The 17,490-nt window shown below is 37.2% G+C and overlaps 1 protein-coding gene across 1 annotated transcript in view; it reads left to right on the plus strand.

The window, feature by feature from the left end:
- Positions 1 to 514: 514 nt before the first annotated feature.
- The window catches only part of GRM3 (glutamate metabotropic receptor 3), a 121,895-nt gene continuing 104,919 nt past the window's right edge, over positions 515 to 17,490 (plus strand). The window contains exon 1 of the mRNA XM_027838513.1: positions 515 to 1,012. Within this exon, the coding sequence (XP_027694314.1) occupies positions 515 to 1,012 (498 nt within the window). The remainder of the gene's footprint in view (positions 1,013 to 17,490) is intronic.

The following is a 17,490-nucleotide window of genomic DNA, read 5'->3' on the forward strand; positions in this document are numbered from 1 at the left end:
CCCATTTTTTTCTAATGTTAGGACTACAATGGTGACTTTCAGCATATGGACAGATCCATTGAAAGGAAATAGAAGGTTAATAAAGATTCATAACTGAAGAGGCCAACAAATTGTCTTTTGCCCATTAAGCATTCTGTCCCTCATTGCCATTCACCTAAATCACTCAGTCCCTTTAATAGCATGCTCTGATTTGCAGCAACAGGGTTCCCTCTGGCTGTTAAAGCTAGTCCAGCATCTCAGAGGATATATACCAAGAGCCCAAGGGAACCAAATCACTGCACCACCAATGCTTATAAATGAATCTCCACTCTCCTCCCCAAAGATGTTGATGACAGAAGAGGACTACAACTTCTGCTGTTTTCTTTACTGATTTTTGTTCATTCTTTTTTCATCTCTTTAGGAATTTGGTGACAGGCTTCAGCAGTGTATTCTTCCCTTGTTCAAAGGACGAACCAAAGGCCCAGCATAGAAATGAAGCAAAAGGACTAACAGGCCCCTCTTCCTCCTTCCATCGATGTCTCCTCGAGGTATAGAAATAGGATCAATGAAGATGTTGACGAGGCTCCAGGTTCTTACCCTAGCATTGTTTTCCAAGGGATTCTTACTTTCCTTAGGAGATCATAACTTTTTGAGGAGGGAAGTAAAGATAGAAGGAGACCTTGTTTTAGGAGGCTTATTCCCTATTAATGAAAAAGGCACTGGCATAGAAGAATGTGGACGTATCAATGAGGATCGAGGCATCCAACGCCTGGAAGCCATGTTATTTGCCATTGATGAAATCAACCGAGACAATTACTTACTTCCAGGGGTAAAGCTAGGTGTTCACATTTTGGACACCTGTTCAAGGGATACCTATGCTTTAGAGCAATCGCTGGAATTTGTCAGGGCATCTTTGACTAAAGTGGATGAAGCAGAATATATGTGTCCTGATGGATCTTATGCCATACAAGAAAACATCCCATTACTCATTGCAGGGGTCATAGGTGGCTCTTACAGTAGCGTGTCAATTCAGGTAAGATTTTCCAAAGCTATATCTAAAACTTTGAACTACTTTGCTTGAAAGTCCTAGAAAAGAAAAGGGGAGAGCAGCAGTTAATTTCGTTGATGGATAATAATAACATGCTTGTTCATCTCTTGCAAATACCTGGTATTTTGTGTGGCTTACTGACAGAAATATTTCTTGACTATGAATGGAAATCTTTCTGAATTTATAATAATGGTCAACTCTTTTTTTAGCTACCTTATTTTATAGCATTCTCTACTCTTAGGTAAATAAAAATTATATCTTAGACTCTGCCATAAAGTCATGAAAAATGTATGAGGAAAGGCAATATAATTACTACACAGAACAGAATGGTTTGGCACTTACCTGATAAGAGATAAAAAGCTGATAATCAGCCCTCCTGCTTTTGTGAATATTGAATAGACAAGAACAGATTACTCAAGCCCTTGCAGTGCTCATTTATAGAATTATGGAATTTGTGAGCTAAAAGAGATCCCTAACAATTATCTACTTTTCAACCGCCTCACTTTACAGATAATGAAACAGGCCCAGGGAGAAGAGATTTGCTTAAGGTCACACAGCTAACTAGTAGTAGAGTTCATTGGAAACCAGGTATCTTGAGCCCTAGTCCAGGGCTCTTTCCACTAGACAAGGTTACCATTAACTATTTTCTTAACATCCAGTAGCCTTTAAGACCAAAATCAAAGTCTTGCCTTCTTCAGCAATGCTTTTTATTGAATTAACGGTCAGGTGCTCACAAATAAACCATAATGTTGAGCCTGTGCTATACTAATCCCATATGATGTCAGCCTCTCAAGTCGACTATCTTTCACTGCTGCATATCCTACAGTGAGAAACTGTGAGGCTTTTGAAGCCTTGGGTTCTAGTCTTGGTTCTTACATTTCTTAGCTGGGTGACCATATGACATCTCTCGGAGCTTCAATTTCCTCATTTGCTGTGCAGTACAAAGAGCCCTGGCTCTGAAGTCAGAGGTTGTGAGTTCAAATTCTACTTCTGGAGTTTGCCATCAGTGTGACCTTAAGGGTGAAAACCATTTAACCATTCTGGGCCTCAGTTTCTTCACCTGTAAAATGACAGGATGGACAAGATGACTTTTGAGGTCCTTTCTAGCTCTAGAACCATGATCATTGTATGTAAACTTAAACTACCTTCCTCACCAAGAAGTGAAGAAAGCATTTCATATTTCTTAAAATATAAATTTACAATATAAAGTACAATATAAATATTAGTTATAATGATTTCATTCATGGGGGTGGGGAGGAATAATCTTGTAGTATGCCACATTAGAGCAGCTTTAGATTTTCTTTTTCTCCTCAAAAAGCACACACAGTAGGAGTAATTAAGATAATTAGCTTTCCATAAACACTCATTGCCTTCATTAGGTAGGTAGGAAACACCATACATCATAAAGATCAGCATGATAATTACAGCTTATTTCTAAACTTAGATAATGAAACTAGAAATTGAATGGTTGGAGAAGATCAAATCTTCTCATTTGCTGTGATGCACATCAAAAGATACTTTCACCAAAAAAGCTCCAATTTTTTATAGGTGAGGGATACAGCCCCACCCCTTTGATTAGTGATAAGAGGATAGATTTGTCACTTTGTTCAGGATCATTGATGTTCTGAGCCACAAATATGGATTGAGAACCTCTCAATGGTATTCTACCAAAAAAAATGTGTAAATAACCACTTATTCAAAATGAGTGCCCATTTATGCCAAGAGGCAGTATGGGATAGTCAACAGAGAACTGAGCTAGAGCCAGGAAGACCTGAGTTCAATTCCTACCTCTGAAATCATAATGGCTCTGTGACTTTGGGCAAATCACATAACCTCTCAATATCCCAAGTAACTCTCTTAAAATATAAGTTGCAGAAAAGGTGTTGAACTGCATTGGTAGAGGACATTTCTCCCTGGGAGCCCCCTCCTGACTGATGAAATCACAGGTCACATGCAAAGAAGAAGAAAAAAAGTTCTATTAGGCAGATTTTTTAAAATGCCAATTTTCTTCTTTCTGCTACCTATTGACCTCTAGGGGCAGGAGCTCTCAATCCAGTGTCTATGATCTCATTATTTTTTTAAAATTTTGATAACCCTTTCAATATAATTTATTTTTTTTGCAATCCTTTGGATGTTATTACATGCATTTTAAAACATAATTCTGAGAAAGGGTCCATTGGCTTCACCAAACTGCCAAGGTGAGGGGCAGGATATGACACAGAAAAAAGTTAAGAATCCCTGCTCTGCTGTTTTGTTTTATTCTTTTTTTGGAAGGGGGTATCTGTATTTGGTTTTGTGTTTGGTTGTCTGCTTTTTAATTCTGTGAAATACTAAGTTTCTTTGACTTGTGGAATGCTGTGTGTTAAAATGGAAAAGGAAGGAGAATATCTTTTCTTCCTTTACTTTCCCCTCCAGACCAAAAAGGTGCTAGGGCTGAAATCCTCACAGACTATTCCTGATAAGGCCAGTTTAGAGACTTCTCCTTGAGTCTCTCTTCTTCCTTTCCTTCCATCCCAGTTCCTAGCTTCCCAGAAGTATGAAAGGATTTAGCCCCAGGGCCCCAATATCCTGGGTCACAACAACAGAAAAAAAGGATTATGATTTGGTTAATGAAGTAGAGAGAAAGACAGATCCAGCTTCGTTTTAATAGAGATTTTCTGATTAACAAGATGGGAATGGGGATCCTAGCCCACTGCTAGGAAGGGTCACTATCTCCAATTCTAAGGCAAATAAGTGGTACAGTAGGCAGATAAGTGGTATAGTAGATAAAGTGCTGGTCCTCATCTCACCCAAGAACCTATTCTCATTTTTAGATAGCCTCAATTTTTCTCGCAATCATCACTGGTAAATGATCTGATTGAGTAAGGCAGCTATTAAGTAAGCAGCTTAAGGTATCTATCACAATGCATTTGTATAATAGAAATTTCTTTTATACTAAAAAAGCCCCTGAGACCCAAACTAATAAATCTCTAGTGGTAGAATTTCAGGTACTGTAACACAAAAGCAGAAGAGATATATTAGAGAGAAACCTAACAAGTATTGCCCAGATTTTCACCACAAAGGTGGCCACTTACTCTGTCTACCGTCTTAAAATTTTTGCACTGGATAACCCCCCTACCCTCCCATGACCAGGATGCACTCCATTATCACCTCTGTCTCATAGAATCCCTAGAGATGCTGCTGGGTGGCTAACCTACCAAGAAGAGCAAGCTGTGAAGAAGTCTAGGTATTTGGAAATCAACTCATGCCTTCCAGTGAACAAGCAAAGAAGGCAACCAATGTTCTCAACCCTGTAGCTTGCAGAGGAAAAGCCAGAAACTTTTTGAAAAGAATGCTCCCCTAATCTAAAACTTACCTGACATGGATGTGACTATAATCAAAACAGATTATGAAGGACAAGCCAGGAAGCTGCTTGAATTCATGGAAAACAGTGTTCTCAGCATTGTAGAAGGTAGTGCTGCCCTCCCAAATTATTTCATGTTTGTTTTGTATATGTATACATACATGAGGGCAGCTGGGTGGCACAGCGGAAGGAATGCTGGTTCTGAAGTCAGGAAGACTCATTTTCCTGAGTTCAAATCTGGCCTCAGACACTTACTAGGTGTGTGAACCTGGGCAAGTCATTTAACCCTGTTTGATTCAGTTTTCTATCTATAAAATGAGCTGGAGAAGGAAATGGCAAGCCACTCCAGTATTTCTGCCTAGAAAACCCCAAATAGGTCACAAAGAGATGTACAGGACTGAACGACCAAACAACAAGCATGCATACGCGCATGTGCACACACGTACACACACACACACACACACACACACACACACACGCACGCACATATTAAGGCAGCATGATGTAATGGATAGAAAGCTGTCCTCAGAATCAGGAAATTCTAGGTATAAATCCTGCCTCTGACACATACTGGTTGTATGATCCTGGGCTGGTCATTTAACATTTCAATATCCTAAGCAACTCTCTAGGTCTATTAATTGCAGAAGAGGTTCTGACCTACTTTGCTACAGTGTTTCTTGAACCAGAGAATTTCCTATACTGATGAAGTCACGGGTCTCATAAAAATATTTTACATATAAAGATAGATAGACAGACAGAATCCATATTATCTGACCAGATGGAATGTAAGCTCCTTAAAGGCCAGAAGGCTCTCATTTTAGTCTTTGTATTCCCCCAGTAAATAAAACAGTATACTTAATATAAGTACTTGTTAATAGGTTGATTGGTCTTCATTGTACACTAACTCAGGAATATGAGGCAGTAGCCCTTTTAATTCATCTCACATTAATATCCTCATTTTGACTACTCCTGACTTTCTGGGTCTTAGCTGAGAAATGACTTTACCTTAAATTGAGGAGGAGAAGTATGCAAGGCAGAAGTAAAACTGTAGAGGAAATATAATAGCAATCATCAATCACATCATTTTTAAAAATTCTACCCATCTGATAGCAACACATGACCCCAAATTTGACAGCTTTTTCAGACAGAAAACCATCTGTACAAAGAACTTAGACAGTAAGAACACACTTAAGCATTTTTGCTTTTTTGGTTGGGTCATTGTATTTCTAATCTCCTTCATCTGGCCTGGACTGCTTCCTCAGTCCAGTTGCTTCTGGAGGCTCTTTCTTTCCACCTTCCTCTTCTTTCATTATCCTCCCACCAGAGTAAAAGAGTTCTCCAGGAAGTCAGCAAAGAAGATGTCCCCTGCTGTGTCAGTTCATACAATAGGCAGTTTTTACAGATAGTGAAAACTGCATGAGACTGTAGAATTCTTAATGATTTGCTGGGTTAAGCTATATCACCATTGATGAAAAGCTGGGTAATTATTTTCCCAATGCTCTTATTAAATAAGACAAACCACTCAGCAGCATGTTAGCTAGCATGCTTCTATCCTCTCTCTCTTCTCCCTTCTTTATCTTTTAACATATTGAATTTTTAATGTAGCAATCAGTGAAAGCAACTATTAAATCCTTATTTTATCAGAAAACATACATGGTGTCTTTTCACCTCATTTGTTAATAAGTTTCTTTCTGAAGGACTTTAAAGGTTGTGTCTCCTATTTTACTCTATGTGCCTGAAATCTCATACACTTCAGGAAAAATAATATTCATTTCACAGAGGAAAGAATTAAGCCTCTAGCCTGTTAGCCAGGCAATTTTCTACTCAGAAATAAATTTGAGAGAGCGTACGCTTATCATAGACCATTAGGACACCATGAATTAAATGTCTACAGTTGTTCATCCACAGAATTTCTTTGAATATCATATATGGCAAAGGGAAGTATCATCTCTTCATTATCCCTTCCCTAATAAGAACATATTGTTGGATTATGGATTCTGGCCTGCCCAAAGAATTATGCTGAAGGTAGTCTCCCAAAAAATTTTGAAATTACTCAAAAAATGACATGAAGTAAAATGATAGGCTTTTATCCACAAAAAATAGTCTATTCCACCCAAATAGACATGTCTAGAGTGGCTGTTGGCCTACCTTAATGAACTACTAGTAGACTACATGGAGAAGAAAATGGAAAACCACTCCAGCATCTTTGCCAAGAAAACCCCAAATGAGGTCATAAAGATATAACTGAAAAAACTATTGAACAACAAAAGTAGACTATAAACTCCACAACATCAATAATTGTGTCTTATCTAAAATTTATATTACCTCCAATACAAGTCAGTGTCCTACATGTAATAGCTAGGCAGCAAGGTGGCTTAGTACATAGGACATTGGACCTGGCATCAGGAAGATCTGAGTTCAAATTCAGCCTCAGACACTTAATATTGACACCTTAATAACTTTGTGGCTCTGAGCAAGTCATTTAGCTTTTATCTTCCTCAGTTTCCTCATCTGTAAAATGGGAATAATAATAGCTCTTACCTCCTAGAATTGCTAAGGTCAATATTTATTAAGCTAACATAGCAACAACAACAACAATAGTATCAGTTACCTTTTATATAATTCTTCAAGGTTTATATAATTCTTCAAGTATTTTACAAATATCTCCTTTTTTCCCACAACAACCTTGCTGTTATTTTTTCTATTTTACAGATGAGGAAACTGAGAAAAACAGGTTACATGACTTGCCTGGGGTCATACAGCTAGTAAATGTCTGAGGCTGGATTTGAAGTCAGCTCTTCCTGACCCCAGGTCTAACTCTCTATCCACTGTACCATCTTGCTGCTTCTCAAAAACTTAGCCTTAAAACACTCTATAAATACTAATTATTATTATACTGTTATTTGCTCAATCAACAAGTACATTCCTACTATGTGATAGGCAAAGCTTGATAAATATTTAATGAGAAAATGAACAAATGAACCAAATTACTTATTTATGTTACCATCTCACAACATGGTAGCTTGTGACTAGCAATTAGTCAAGGACCTTAAGGAAAACTCTCCACTGATTCAGGCAGTAAATCAGCAAACATTGATTGAGCATGTGCTCTGAGCAAAGTACTGTCCTAGGTGCTGAGAGGAGGCGACATCTGAGCTGAGATACAAAGACAGATATGAATTGTGAGACATGGTGATAAAGACAGATCTTAAGCCAGGCATGGGGAACAGTTTATTGAAGTCCATAAAGATGAAAAATGGAATGTCAGGTTTAGGAAACAACTAGTAAGCTGTTAGGTTTGACTGAAATGTATAGTGGGGATTGGGGGGAATAATAAATGATAAGGTTGTGAAGGGCTTTGTCTGATTTTATATTGTAGCAATATTATTTTTTTAAATCACCTTCCTTCCAAAGGGCTCATGGCATTCCTACCACATCCATTCTTTCAACATTTTTAAGAAATAAGGAGGAGAAGAGTTTGTTCCTCATTTTACAAGTGGGGTAACAGTTACAAAAAAGCCAAGTCACATTCCTGTGACTCAGTTTCCTCATCTATATAATGAAGGACTTGCACTAGATGATCTCTGAAATCCTTCCTAGCTCCATCATGCTAGACCCCATGATATATTTAAGGTTCCACAAGCCGTGATGTATTCAGCACTAGAAACAAAGCATCCAAGTTCTCAGATTAGAACTTTCTTTAGTAGATTACACTACCCTTCCATTAAGAAAACTGAACCTATGAATTATTTGATGATATATTTTATTTTTTACTAAACTGAGTCATTATATATTTTGATACTTAGTATCTTCAATGTGAAAGTAGACACATCAGACAAAAACAAAAAATACTTTGTAAAATATGTTTCAGGATCAAGAAATGAAGGTCAAAGACTTACAGAGCACTGAGAAGTCTTATACCTGTGTGCCATGAGTATTTTTGTAACATTGAGCCCCTGAAAATTCTAAGAAGTCTGACTCTAGAGGTCCTTTCCCATGTTAGTATAGTCTGGTTTTGGTAATGAATTCTGCAAATCACAATCTGAGCTCCCAGCAGGATAACTTTTTCTCTTTACAAACCGTGAAAGCAACAAATCTAACACCAGAGCATTTAATTAAGACAGGCGTTATCTAACCCAACTCTAAAATAATCTTAATAATTAGAAATGTAAACAATGTAAATAACAAGAGGGAATTAATAGTCATGTCATTCCATCCCCCATACCCAAATGGCTAAAATCCTCAGAGGCCCGGCCCTAGGGAGAGTGTAGTCCAATTATCACTTAATCTCCAGTCATTAATCCCTCCCAACTTGACATGAGAGGCTAAGAGTCACTTGAGAACTCATGCCCAGTGGTGGAAGGTTAAATATCAGTACTACCTTCCCCCTTAGAGTTCTGTGGAAGCTTAGAGTTTGTAGAAGCCTCTCAGTTTGGCTACGGAGTCCCCAGGACTCCCATCTTCAGGAATGTCATGACAGTACAACTCCACATGTTCCCTTTTTGGTCTCATGGTCCAATTGCATCCTGATTATTACTTCCCAGTCTACTCACACCCAAAGCCCTGACCTCTCCTCTTCCTTTATTTCAATCCCCTTTCCCCTGGTTTTCCCTTTCTTTGCCTCCTTTTCCAATTTTATGTTGCATTTCCATAATCTCTGCATCTAGATACAAAGCTCCAAGAGAGTTTAACCTTCTGGAATTTTCTCCACTGAACAGCAGTTCCCTTACCTCACCATTGTAGGTACTTGAAATCATGCTGGAGAGTTCCCAGCAGGGCCCAGGTTCTTAAATTCTTTGTGTATCATGGAACCTTTTGGCAGTCTGGTAAAGTCTCTGCCCAAACAATATTTTTAAGTACTTAGATTAAAACATGTAGAATTACCAAGGAAACCAATTATATTGAAATGTAGTTATCAAAAAAAGTTTAAGTTCACCGACCCCCAGTTCAGCACCTTCACATTAAGCACAAAGGCATTCCTTGCCCATATTACATTTTCTCCAAAAAGAGAATCAGAGGTCAAGCTTGACTAGTAGAATATCAGATCCTTGAGGTCACAGACTGTTTCATATTTTTCTTTAACTTCCCTGCACCTGAAATGCCACTATACCTCATACAGAGTAGTCACTTCATAAATGCTTGCTTATTTTTATAGGACCATAGGCTCATAGATTTATAGTGTTAAGGGATCCTTAGTAAGGCTTCTAGTTCATTCCTCTCATTTTATAGATGAGGGATCTGAAGCCTACAGAAGATAAGTGATTTGCTCAAAGTCATATAATTAGCAAGTAATAGAGTAGGGATTTGAACTCAGATCTTTCCCCTCAAAAGGATCAGAGCAGAAAGTGGTTAGAACAAAAAAAAATCATTAAAAAATGAAATTAATATCTTAATGAGAAACAATTTTTACAGAATAAATTATTTGTAATCAATCAGATAATTAGCTAATTAGAGCAGAAGGCAAGAGTAAATACCAAATTAAAAGAAAGGATAAAAATGACAATGGACTGCATCTAATTATAGTAGCTACAACCTACCCTATTTGAATAAACTGTCAACAATCAAAAACAAGAGAAATTGTCAAAAATCAATGACATTAGATATCACCATTTCTTTTAAAGCTTCACCTATGAATAAGTCATCATAACAAGAAAGCCAAAAAAATCCCAGAAGCCCCTTTAATCACCAAACACTTAATCTCTATTCCTAACTGAGAAGGATAAAACCCAATGGTACCACCAATCACAATATGAGCTCATAAGCAAAATATGACAGAGGAGGACAGAAGACTGTGAGTACTATCACCTCACAAAAGGACAAAAAGCAACTGAAGGGTAAACAAGGTAATAGAAAGCCTGGCAGCAGATCAAGCTATGTTACCTCACTGTGACAGCATTTGTAGATGAAACCATAAGGAAAACAAGAAGTATATATGAAATAGAAGAAAGCTGTGGACATGATATAGTGATCTCTTCTCATAAATGGTGATAGTGGAACAACCACATTTAACTTCTCCCACTTCAGTCCCCAATATGCAATATGAGAAAGATATAAATATTACAACATCTAAGAAAATGAAGTTAAGAAAAGTGCCTGGACATGACCAAGTATGTTCTGAAGAAATCTGTGCTGGAGGGAACACAATTTTGAAGGCAAGGCACTCAGGGGTTGATTGTGAAGATTTCAAAGAGGGAAAAGTTCCAAAAGAGTAGAAATGATCATGGATGTTGCTTCTATTTTTCTTTAAAAAGAGATTGAGAAAGTGTTAGCAACTATTAGTCCATATGCCTGCTATTCATCTCCGCAGAATATGAGAATACTCTATGTGCACATTGAGGATAATCTTGGTGAAAATATAAGAGAATAGAAAAGCTTTGGAGATGGTTTTCTACAGCAGACAAGACCTTGCACACAGTCACATGATCCACCACCTATTTGTTATACAGCATATGTTTCTACTTGGATCCTATTATTATTAACTTTTTTTATCTTTTACATATTTGTTTTCAAAACATGTGACTTGATGAAACAAAATTCATTTTTTAAAGATTTTCCCACATATATCTAAAATAATGCAAGATTCCAGAACAGATGAAAATGAATTTGTTCAATGATTACTGAGGCCTGACAATTAATGAAATGTAATACAGAGACATATGTTCAGCCATAGTGTTCAGTAATGCTGTGGAAGAGGTCATGATACACATTTTTCACATAGTCTAAACAAAAGAAAGATTCATTATCAATGGCAAGGTTTTCTATCTGCTACTAATTGCTGATGACGTGTGATTGGTTTAACCATCCACAGCAGGAAAAAAGTGGATTAAAAATGATTATTTCCAGCCTATAAAATACAACTGTACAGTGCATCTAATTTATCCACAATCATCAACATCCATAGCTCTCCTTTTCATTTCCTTATGACTTTCTTCCTGTCTACCTGCTTGTTTCTCTTTGGAGAGATACAGATATAGATATGCATCTAGGTGGTACAATGGATAGAGTGCAGGGCCTGAGGTCAAGAAAACTCATCTTTCTGAGCTCACACTTACTAGCTTTGTGACCCTGGGCAAGTCACTTAACTCTGCTTGCCTCAGTTCCTCATCTATAAAATGAGCTAGAAAAGGAAATGGCAAACCACTCTGGTATCTTTGCCAAGAAAACCCCAAATGTGGTCACAAAGAGTCAAATATGATTGAAAATGACTGAATACACATACATACACATATGTACAATACATTTATATACATATGCATATGTGTGTACACATATGTGTATGTGCAGTTTTGTAGGTAGTTAAGTGTGCATGCATATACTTGTGCATATATGAGACAGTATGGCATAGTGGACAGAAAACTGGGTTCAGAGAAAGAAAGGCCTGGGTTCAAGTACTGCTCTTCTAATGCATCCTGGCTGGATGACCTTGGGCCAGTCCCTTAAACTTCTGATCCCCACACAGCTAAAACTATGTATAGGCATATATGTGTGTGTGTGTGTGTATATATATATATATATACACATATATATATACACACACACATATATATATATACACACACACACACATATATGTATATATCAGGGCAAATGTTAATCCATATTGATAGAAGAAATATACATATGTGCACATATTGTATATGAGTTGGGTTTTTTTTTTTTGTTTTTCACTTGCCCACACATAGAAGATTGAATACCAGACTTGGAGCTAGGAAGATCTAATTTAAATCCTGTCTCTGTCTGTACTACCTGTGCAAACACAAATTCCCCCTCAAAGTGCCCAGGCCACCCTTTAAGACTGTTAGTTATTGCCAATCTGCATCAGTAAGGAGAGTTTCCATGCTAAAAGTTCCCTGCACTTATAAAATCCAGGTCCCACCCCTCTCCCAATAAAATGGCCCTCTATGAGGGCCTTCTGGCTCCAAATCTATTAACTTTTTATCCTATAGTAATATGGATATTACTCAAGTATTGCTAATACTGAGTAAAGACCAGAATTAAGTAGGAAGAAGTAATCAAGCTTGACCTTGCTTAGAAAATGGTGCAGTGCTCTCCGTGATCCCAAACTGTTTACTACTACACAGACACACAGGAAAAAAGTCACTTTAAAATCAGCAAATCCATGATATTTGTGGCTGCTCATCATGGGACATTATAATCATGGGAGAATCAAAATTACTAGTAACCCAAAGGGCAATGGAGAGTGATAAGAAGTAGGCTGCAGCATTTGAGAAACAGCATAAATGGCATCATCATCATCAAGAGCATAAATGAACAGAGGAGGTGAGCAGTCATGTAGTAAGAATAGGAGAAAACAGATGGACCGCCCAAATGCTGTATTGGTACCATAGAGATATTAAAAGAACCACAGGATGGCCTTGATCCAGTTCATTGGATATATCCTCTATGGGGAATTTATGGAAAGTCATGGATGAGAATCACTTAAGACTAGAAGACATGGAAGGAAAGGTTGAAATCAGTATAGGAAGCACTCATTTTGACAAAATCATAACTTCATCCAAATGTCAAAGTATTCTTTCAGTTATGTCTTTCCCTGGTTTTCAGTGCTAGAATGGGGTGATTTATTTATTCAACCTCACTCTCCCTTGAAGTGATAAAATGCCCAATTAATCAACCTCACTGAGCCCTGGACTAAGTGTGGACAGGTCCTTTGCGTTTTATTGACACACATAATAGTTTTATTCAGATACCCCCAGATGGTTAAAACTTCTTTTATTGTAGAGATATCAAAGCAAGTTTGACATTCCAGAAGGAGAAGATGCCTAGAGGGGAAGGAGAGACCTTGTCTTCATCCCTGACCAATTTTCCTCTTCTCCCACATACTTTGACCAGAATTGGACTCTGGGAGCTTATAAGAGCCCAGAAGATTTTAGGCTTCCCATCTTCCATCAATATCATCAGACCCACCAATAGCAGTATTTGCATCAGGAACCAAAGATAAATGGACAAAGATTCACCATATTTAAAGAGAAATTCTTGAGCATCCCAGAAATGAGAAAAAAAGGACTTTCAGCAACTAGGAGCTATAACATCCCTTTGCCACATGTGATTCCTAAGTTTGAATCCACTTTTCCTTTGACTCTGTATTTACTTGTGGGAGAGTATATCACAGACTTTTGAGGGAATGTTTTGTACCAGCCGTTCTAACTGTATCACCATGTGAGTTTATCATTTGAGCTACTGCCCACATAGAGGGCCATACCATCAAATACAAGCCTGTCCCCTTTTCTAGATATTGTGGTTTCATTTCCAGTAAGAGATAATTATGAAAGTAGGACTTTTTTTTCTTTTGTTTCAAGGTTAATTTGTTCTTTAATTAGTCCCCATTTGGTCATGCCTTTATTTGGAGGACACATTGTAAAAGACAAGAGGTCTATGTCAGGTCCATTGTTTGGAGTACAAGAAAGGTTCATTCCATTATGGAATAGAGCCACTCCATCGCTGTCAGAATCAGTGCTTTGTCCTACCCAAGCACAGTGAATTTGAGAATGGAATCCAACAGTACAGCCACTTCTGAGAAATCATTAAGTGTTTAATACTGTAGTTATATATTAATAGGGAAAGTAATTGAAATCAGAACCCAAGTGTTTTCAGTAAAACTGTGAGATATATTAGTGATGCAAAGCCCTCCTCAAAATACAATTAATGTGTACTTTGTTGGTTTGTATTGATCAATATGTCCATGAATCAGTATTTCAATAGGGATTTAGTTTATATTTTATAGTTTGTAGCAATCAGAATCTATTCATTATATGCTCTGAGTGTGTTTGCTCTTTCCTAATACACAGATGAATTTAATCCAAAACATGAAACATTTTCCCAGTAGTGGCCCTTTGGGATTTAAAGACAGAGTTTCTCAAATCCTTGCCATTATACTACAAACAAGTGCTGATGCTTCAGGCAATATATCAGTGAGACTCAGAACACTAATGTTGTGATGTCACTATTTTTGACATTACCACCTGGCATATTATGGAAATCCCCATTATGAGGTACAAAGTCCAGATTCTTGCCAGATATTTGGCTTTTTGTGACAGAAGTATGAAACACAGTATGAAAACACAGTTAGAGGTATCTTCTAAAATGACATTCCAGAGAACAAGTCTTCCTGCCCAATGATCATGACGAGTCCTCTAACTAGCATGACATCTTGTAATACTTGCTGTCCTTTAACAGAACTGACTTTGTAAGGCATGTCTTCCAGGGGTTGACTGGTTCCTTCTGGGTACAATAACTAAAACTTGGGTAGATGTCATCATTAGATGGTAGTGTATAGCAGGAGCACATACCAGGCAATTAAGTTCTCTCCAGGAGTGACTGTCAGATAAGTCATAAAGCACAGGATCCAGTCATTTAAATTGGTTTTGTGTGGATGTAGTGCCCAACTGACAAATTCAGATTTCTACAACTTATTTGAAACTACCATTTGGAGAAAGATTTAAAAAAACATAATGCTTGGGTATAGATGAGCTTCTCATTAATTTCGATTATGAGTGATCAACTACTACTTAATTAAACCATAACTTCCATTTCTATTTTAGAGAAACACTTTAACCTCTCCCTTCTAAGGTGTTTCCATAGACTGAAAAGTCCTTCAAATTCACTTTATAACCCATCAGTAAAAAGATCAACTGTGCTTAGTTGGTATCAAATGCCAAAAGGGCAGGGATTCTTAACTTTTTTGTGTCTTGAACCCCTTTGGCAATCTGATAAAGTCCATGGACCCTTTCTCAGAACAATGCTATAAAACACATACTACTATTACTACTAATAATAATAATAAAAGCTAGCATTTATTTAGCACTTTAAGATTTGCAAAAAATTTTATATATGTTATCTCAGTCAATCCTCACAACAACCTTGTGAGATAGGTGATCTTATACCCATTTTTAGAGATGAAGAAACTGAGTCTGAAAGAGATTTAATGATCCCAGGCAAGTGTCTGAAGAGGGATTTGAACTCAAATCTTCCTAACTCCAAGTACAACTCTATCTACTGCATTACCTAGCTGCCATAGGATTGCAAAAGGAAACCAATTCTATTGGAATAGAGTTATCAAAATATTTTAAAACAAGTTCATAAACTGAAACTTTAGAACCCCTTTCCAGCAGGTCTTTCTGCTTCTGTAGCAGATATCGTATCCTCTCTCTCTTGGACACTGCTCATTTTTCATTAAAGAGCTTGTTTTAGATAAGGTCTCATTTTTCCTTCTATTTCCCATTTTTTTACCTTTTCACTTCAACTCAAAAACCCAAAAGATGGACCAAAGACAAATGGTTGCTCTCCTTGTTTACTCGTTTGAGATCTTGTGACTTTCTTTCCTAATGTGTTATAATTACTATGGTAACTAAAGTCACTCATACTCACACAGAATAAATAGTCCCTACTCCACTGACGTTCCTCTCCTTTCTAAGAGTTCTCCATAAATGCATCTCATAAGTTTCTATGAGCTAAGAAAGACTTTTTGAATGTTCTGGAATATAATATCTCTGCAGATGGATTGTTTCTTGAACCTCATATAGATCACTGGAAAGAGAAAAAGTCTATAATTCCTGCTATGAAAATCAACTAACATAAAAATATGTCTTCAATTGGTTAGATTCATAACAAAAAGAATTTTTTGAAAACATTTAACTTTTTTTTTTAATTTGCCTTAAGTTACCCATCATTGCCATTGAATACAGCAGGAAAGAGGGGAAAAGCAGGCAATAGGTTCAGATTTTCATGGACATGGAGTTTTGCTTTTCAATAACAACAAGAAAAGAAGAGTTTCCAAATGTCATTTAGACCTATTTTTGAGCCTGTTGGGTTTTGTTTTGTTTTGTTTTTGCTTTTGCTTTATTTACATGAAAGAGGTTTGTTTGTTTTCTCTAAACCATTCAAACAAGATCTGTCAGAGAAATCTTCTAAGTTAGACAAGGAGCTTCCAATGAGCTATCCTTTCCAGCCCCCAGAACCTCCTTCTGGAAACATCTTTTTCTGAAACATCAACAAAAATCCAGAAATTCTATAGCCCTTGGAGGGTAGGAATGTGTTGAAGGGTTAGGTGGAGAATAGGACCTAACCACAAGAAAATTGCTTTTGGAATCCTTTTCTTCTTGGCCCTTTTCTCTCCTTTTAAGGTTCCCTTACTTTCAATCTCTTCATAACCCTACTTCAACCTAGTCCCACAGAGATCTTACCTGCCTTGATCCTTACTGTCCAAAACAGGGGTGTGGGGAACCTGCAGCCTCGAGACCACATGTGGCCCTCTAGGTCCTCAAGTATGGCCCTTTGAATCCAAACTTCACAGATGTTCACAGATGGCCTCGAGGCCACAGGTTCCCCATGCCTGTTCTAGAAGAAAGCAAGAAAGCAGATCCAATAACCCACTGGGTGGTAAAGTATTAATTCAAAAGAAACAAGAGATTATTTTGCTAAGGGAGAATGACCTGACTCTTTAATTCTGAGAGTGATAGTATGCAGTGGAAAGAACACTCAGTCAGAAGACCTGAGTTTGAATTCTGAGTCTGATATTTATAAAGTAAACTTGGGCAAAACATTTAACATCATTAAAACTCAATTTCTTTACAAATAAAATGGAAATAATTATACTTACACAATGTACCTTGGGGGATTATTGTAAGGATCAAATGAGATGATGCACATGAGGTGCTTTGTTAACTCTGAAACACTATATAAATGTCAGCAGTTGCAGGTACATGTTGAAATATACCAGACAGGGAAAAATTCATACTATAAATATACAAAAACTTACAAAAGAAAACATTAGTCATAGTCTAAATGTTAGCCATTAGCCAAGTAAACATTAGTTGTCCCTGCTTTCAAGGAGTTGACAACCTAAAGGGGCCAATGGGAAAATATGCATTCAACAGAAGAGAATGATTACCAAGTGTGTTAAAAGGAAAGGCATGAGTTAAAAAGTTATATACTCTGAGTGGAAAAATGCACCAGGAAAATCTGGAAATGCCTAAAAAAAGAGATCAGCCTGGAATCATGATTGTATATTATCTTTTTAAGAAGTTTTATTGATAAATGTATTTTAATCTCAATCAACAAACATTTATTGTGTGTACTACATGCCAGGCAATGTGCTAAGTGT

The sequence above is a fragment of the Vombatus ursinus genome, unplaced genomic scaffold, assembly GCF_900497805.2.
Source record: "Vombatus ursinus unplaced genomic scaffold, bare-nosed wombat genome assembly UNPS02014830.1, whole genome shotgun sequence".
NCBI lineage: Eukaryota > Metazoa > Chordata > Mammalia > Diprotodontia > Vombatidae > Vombatus > Vombatus ursinus.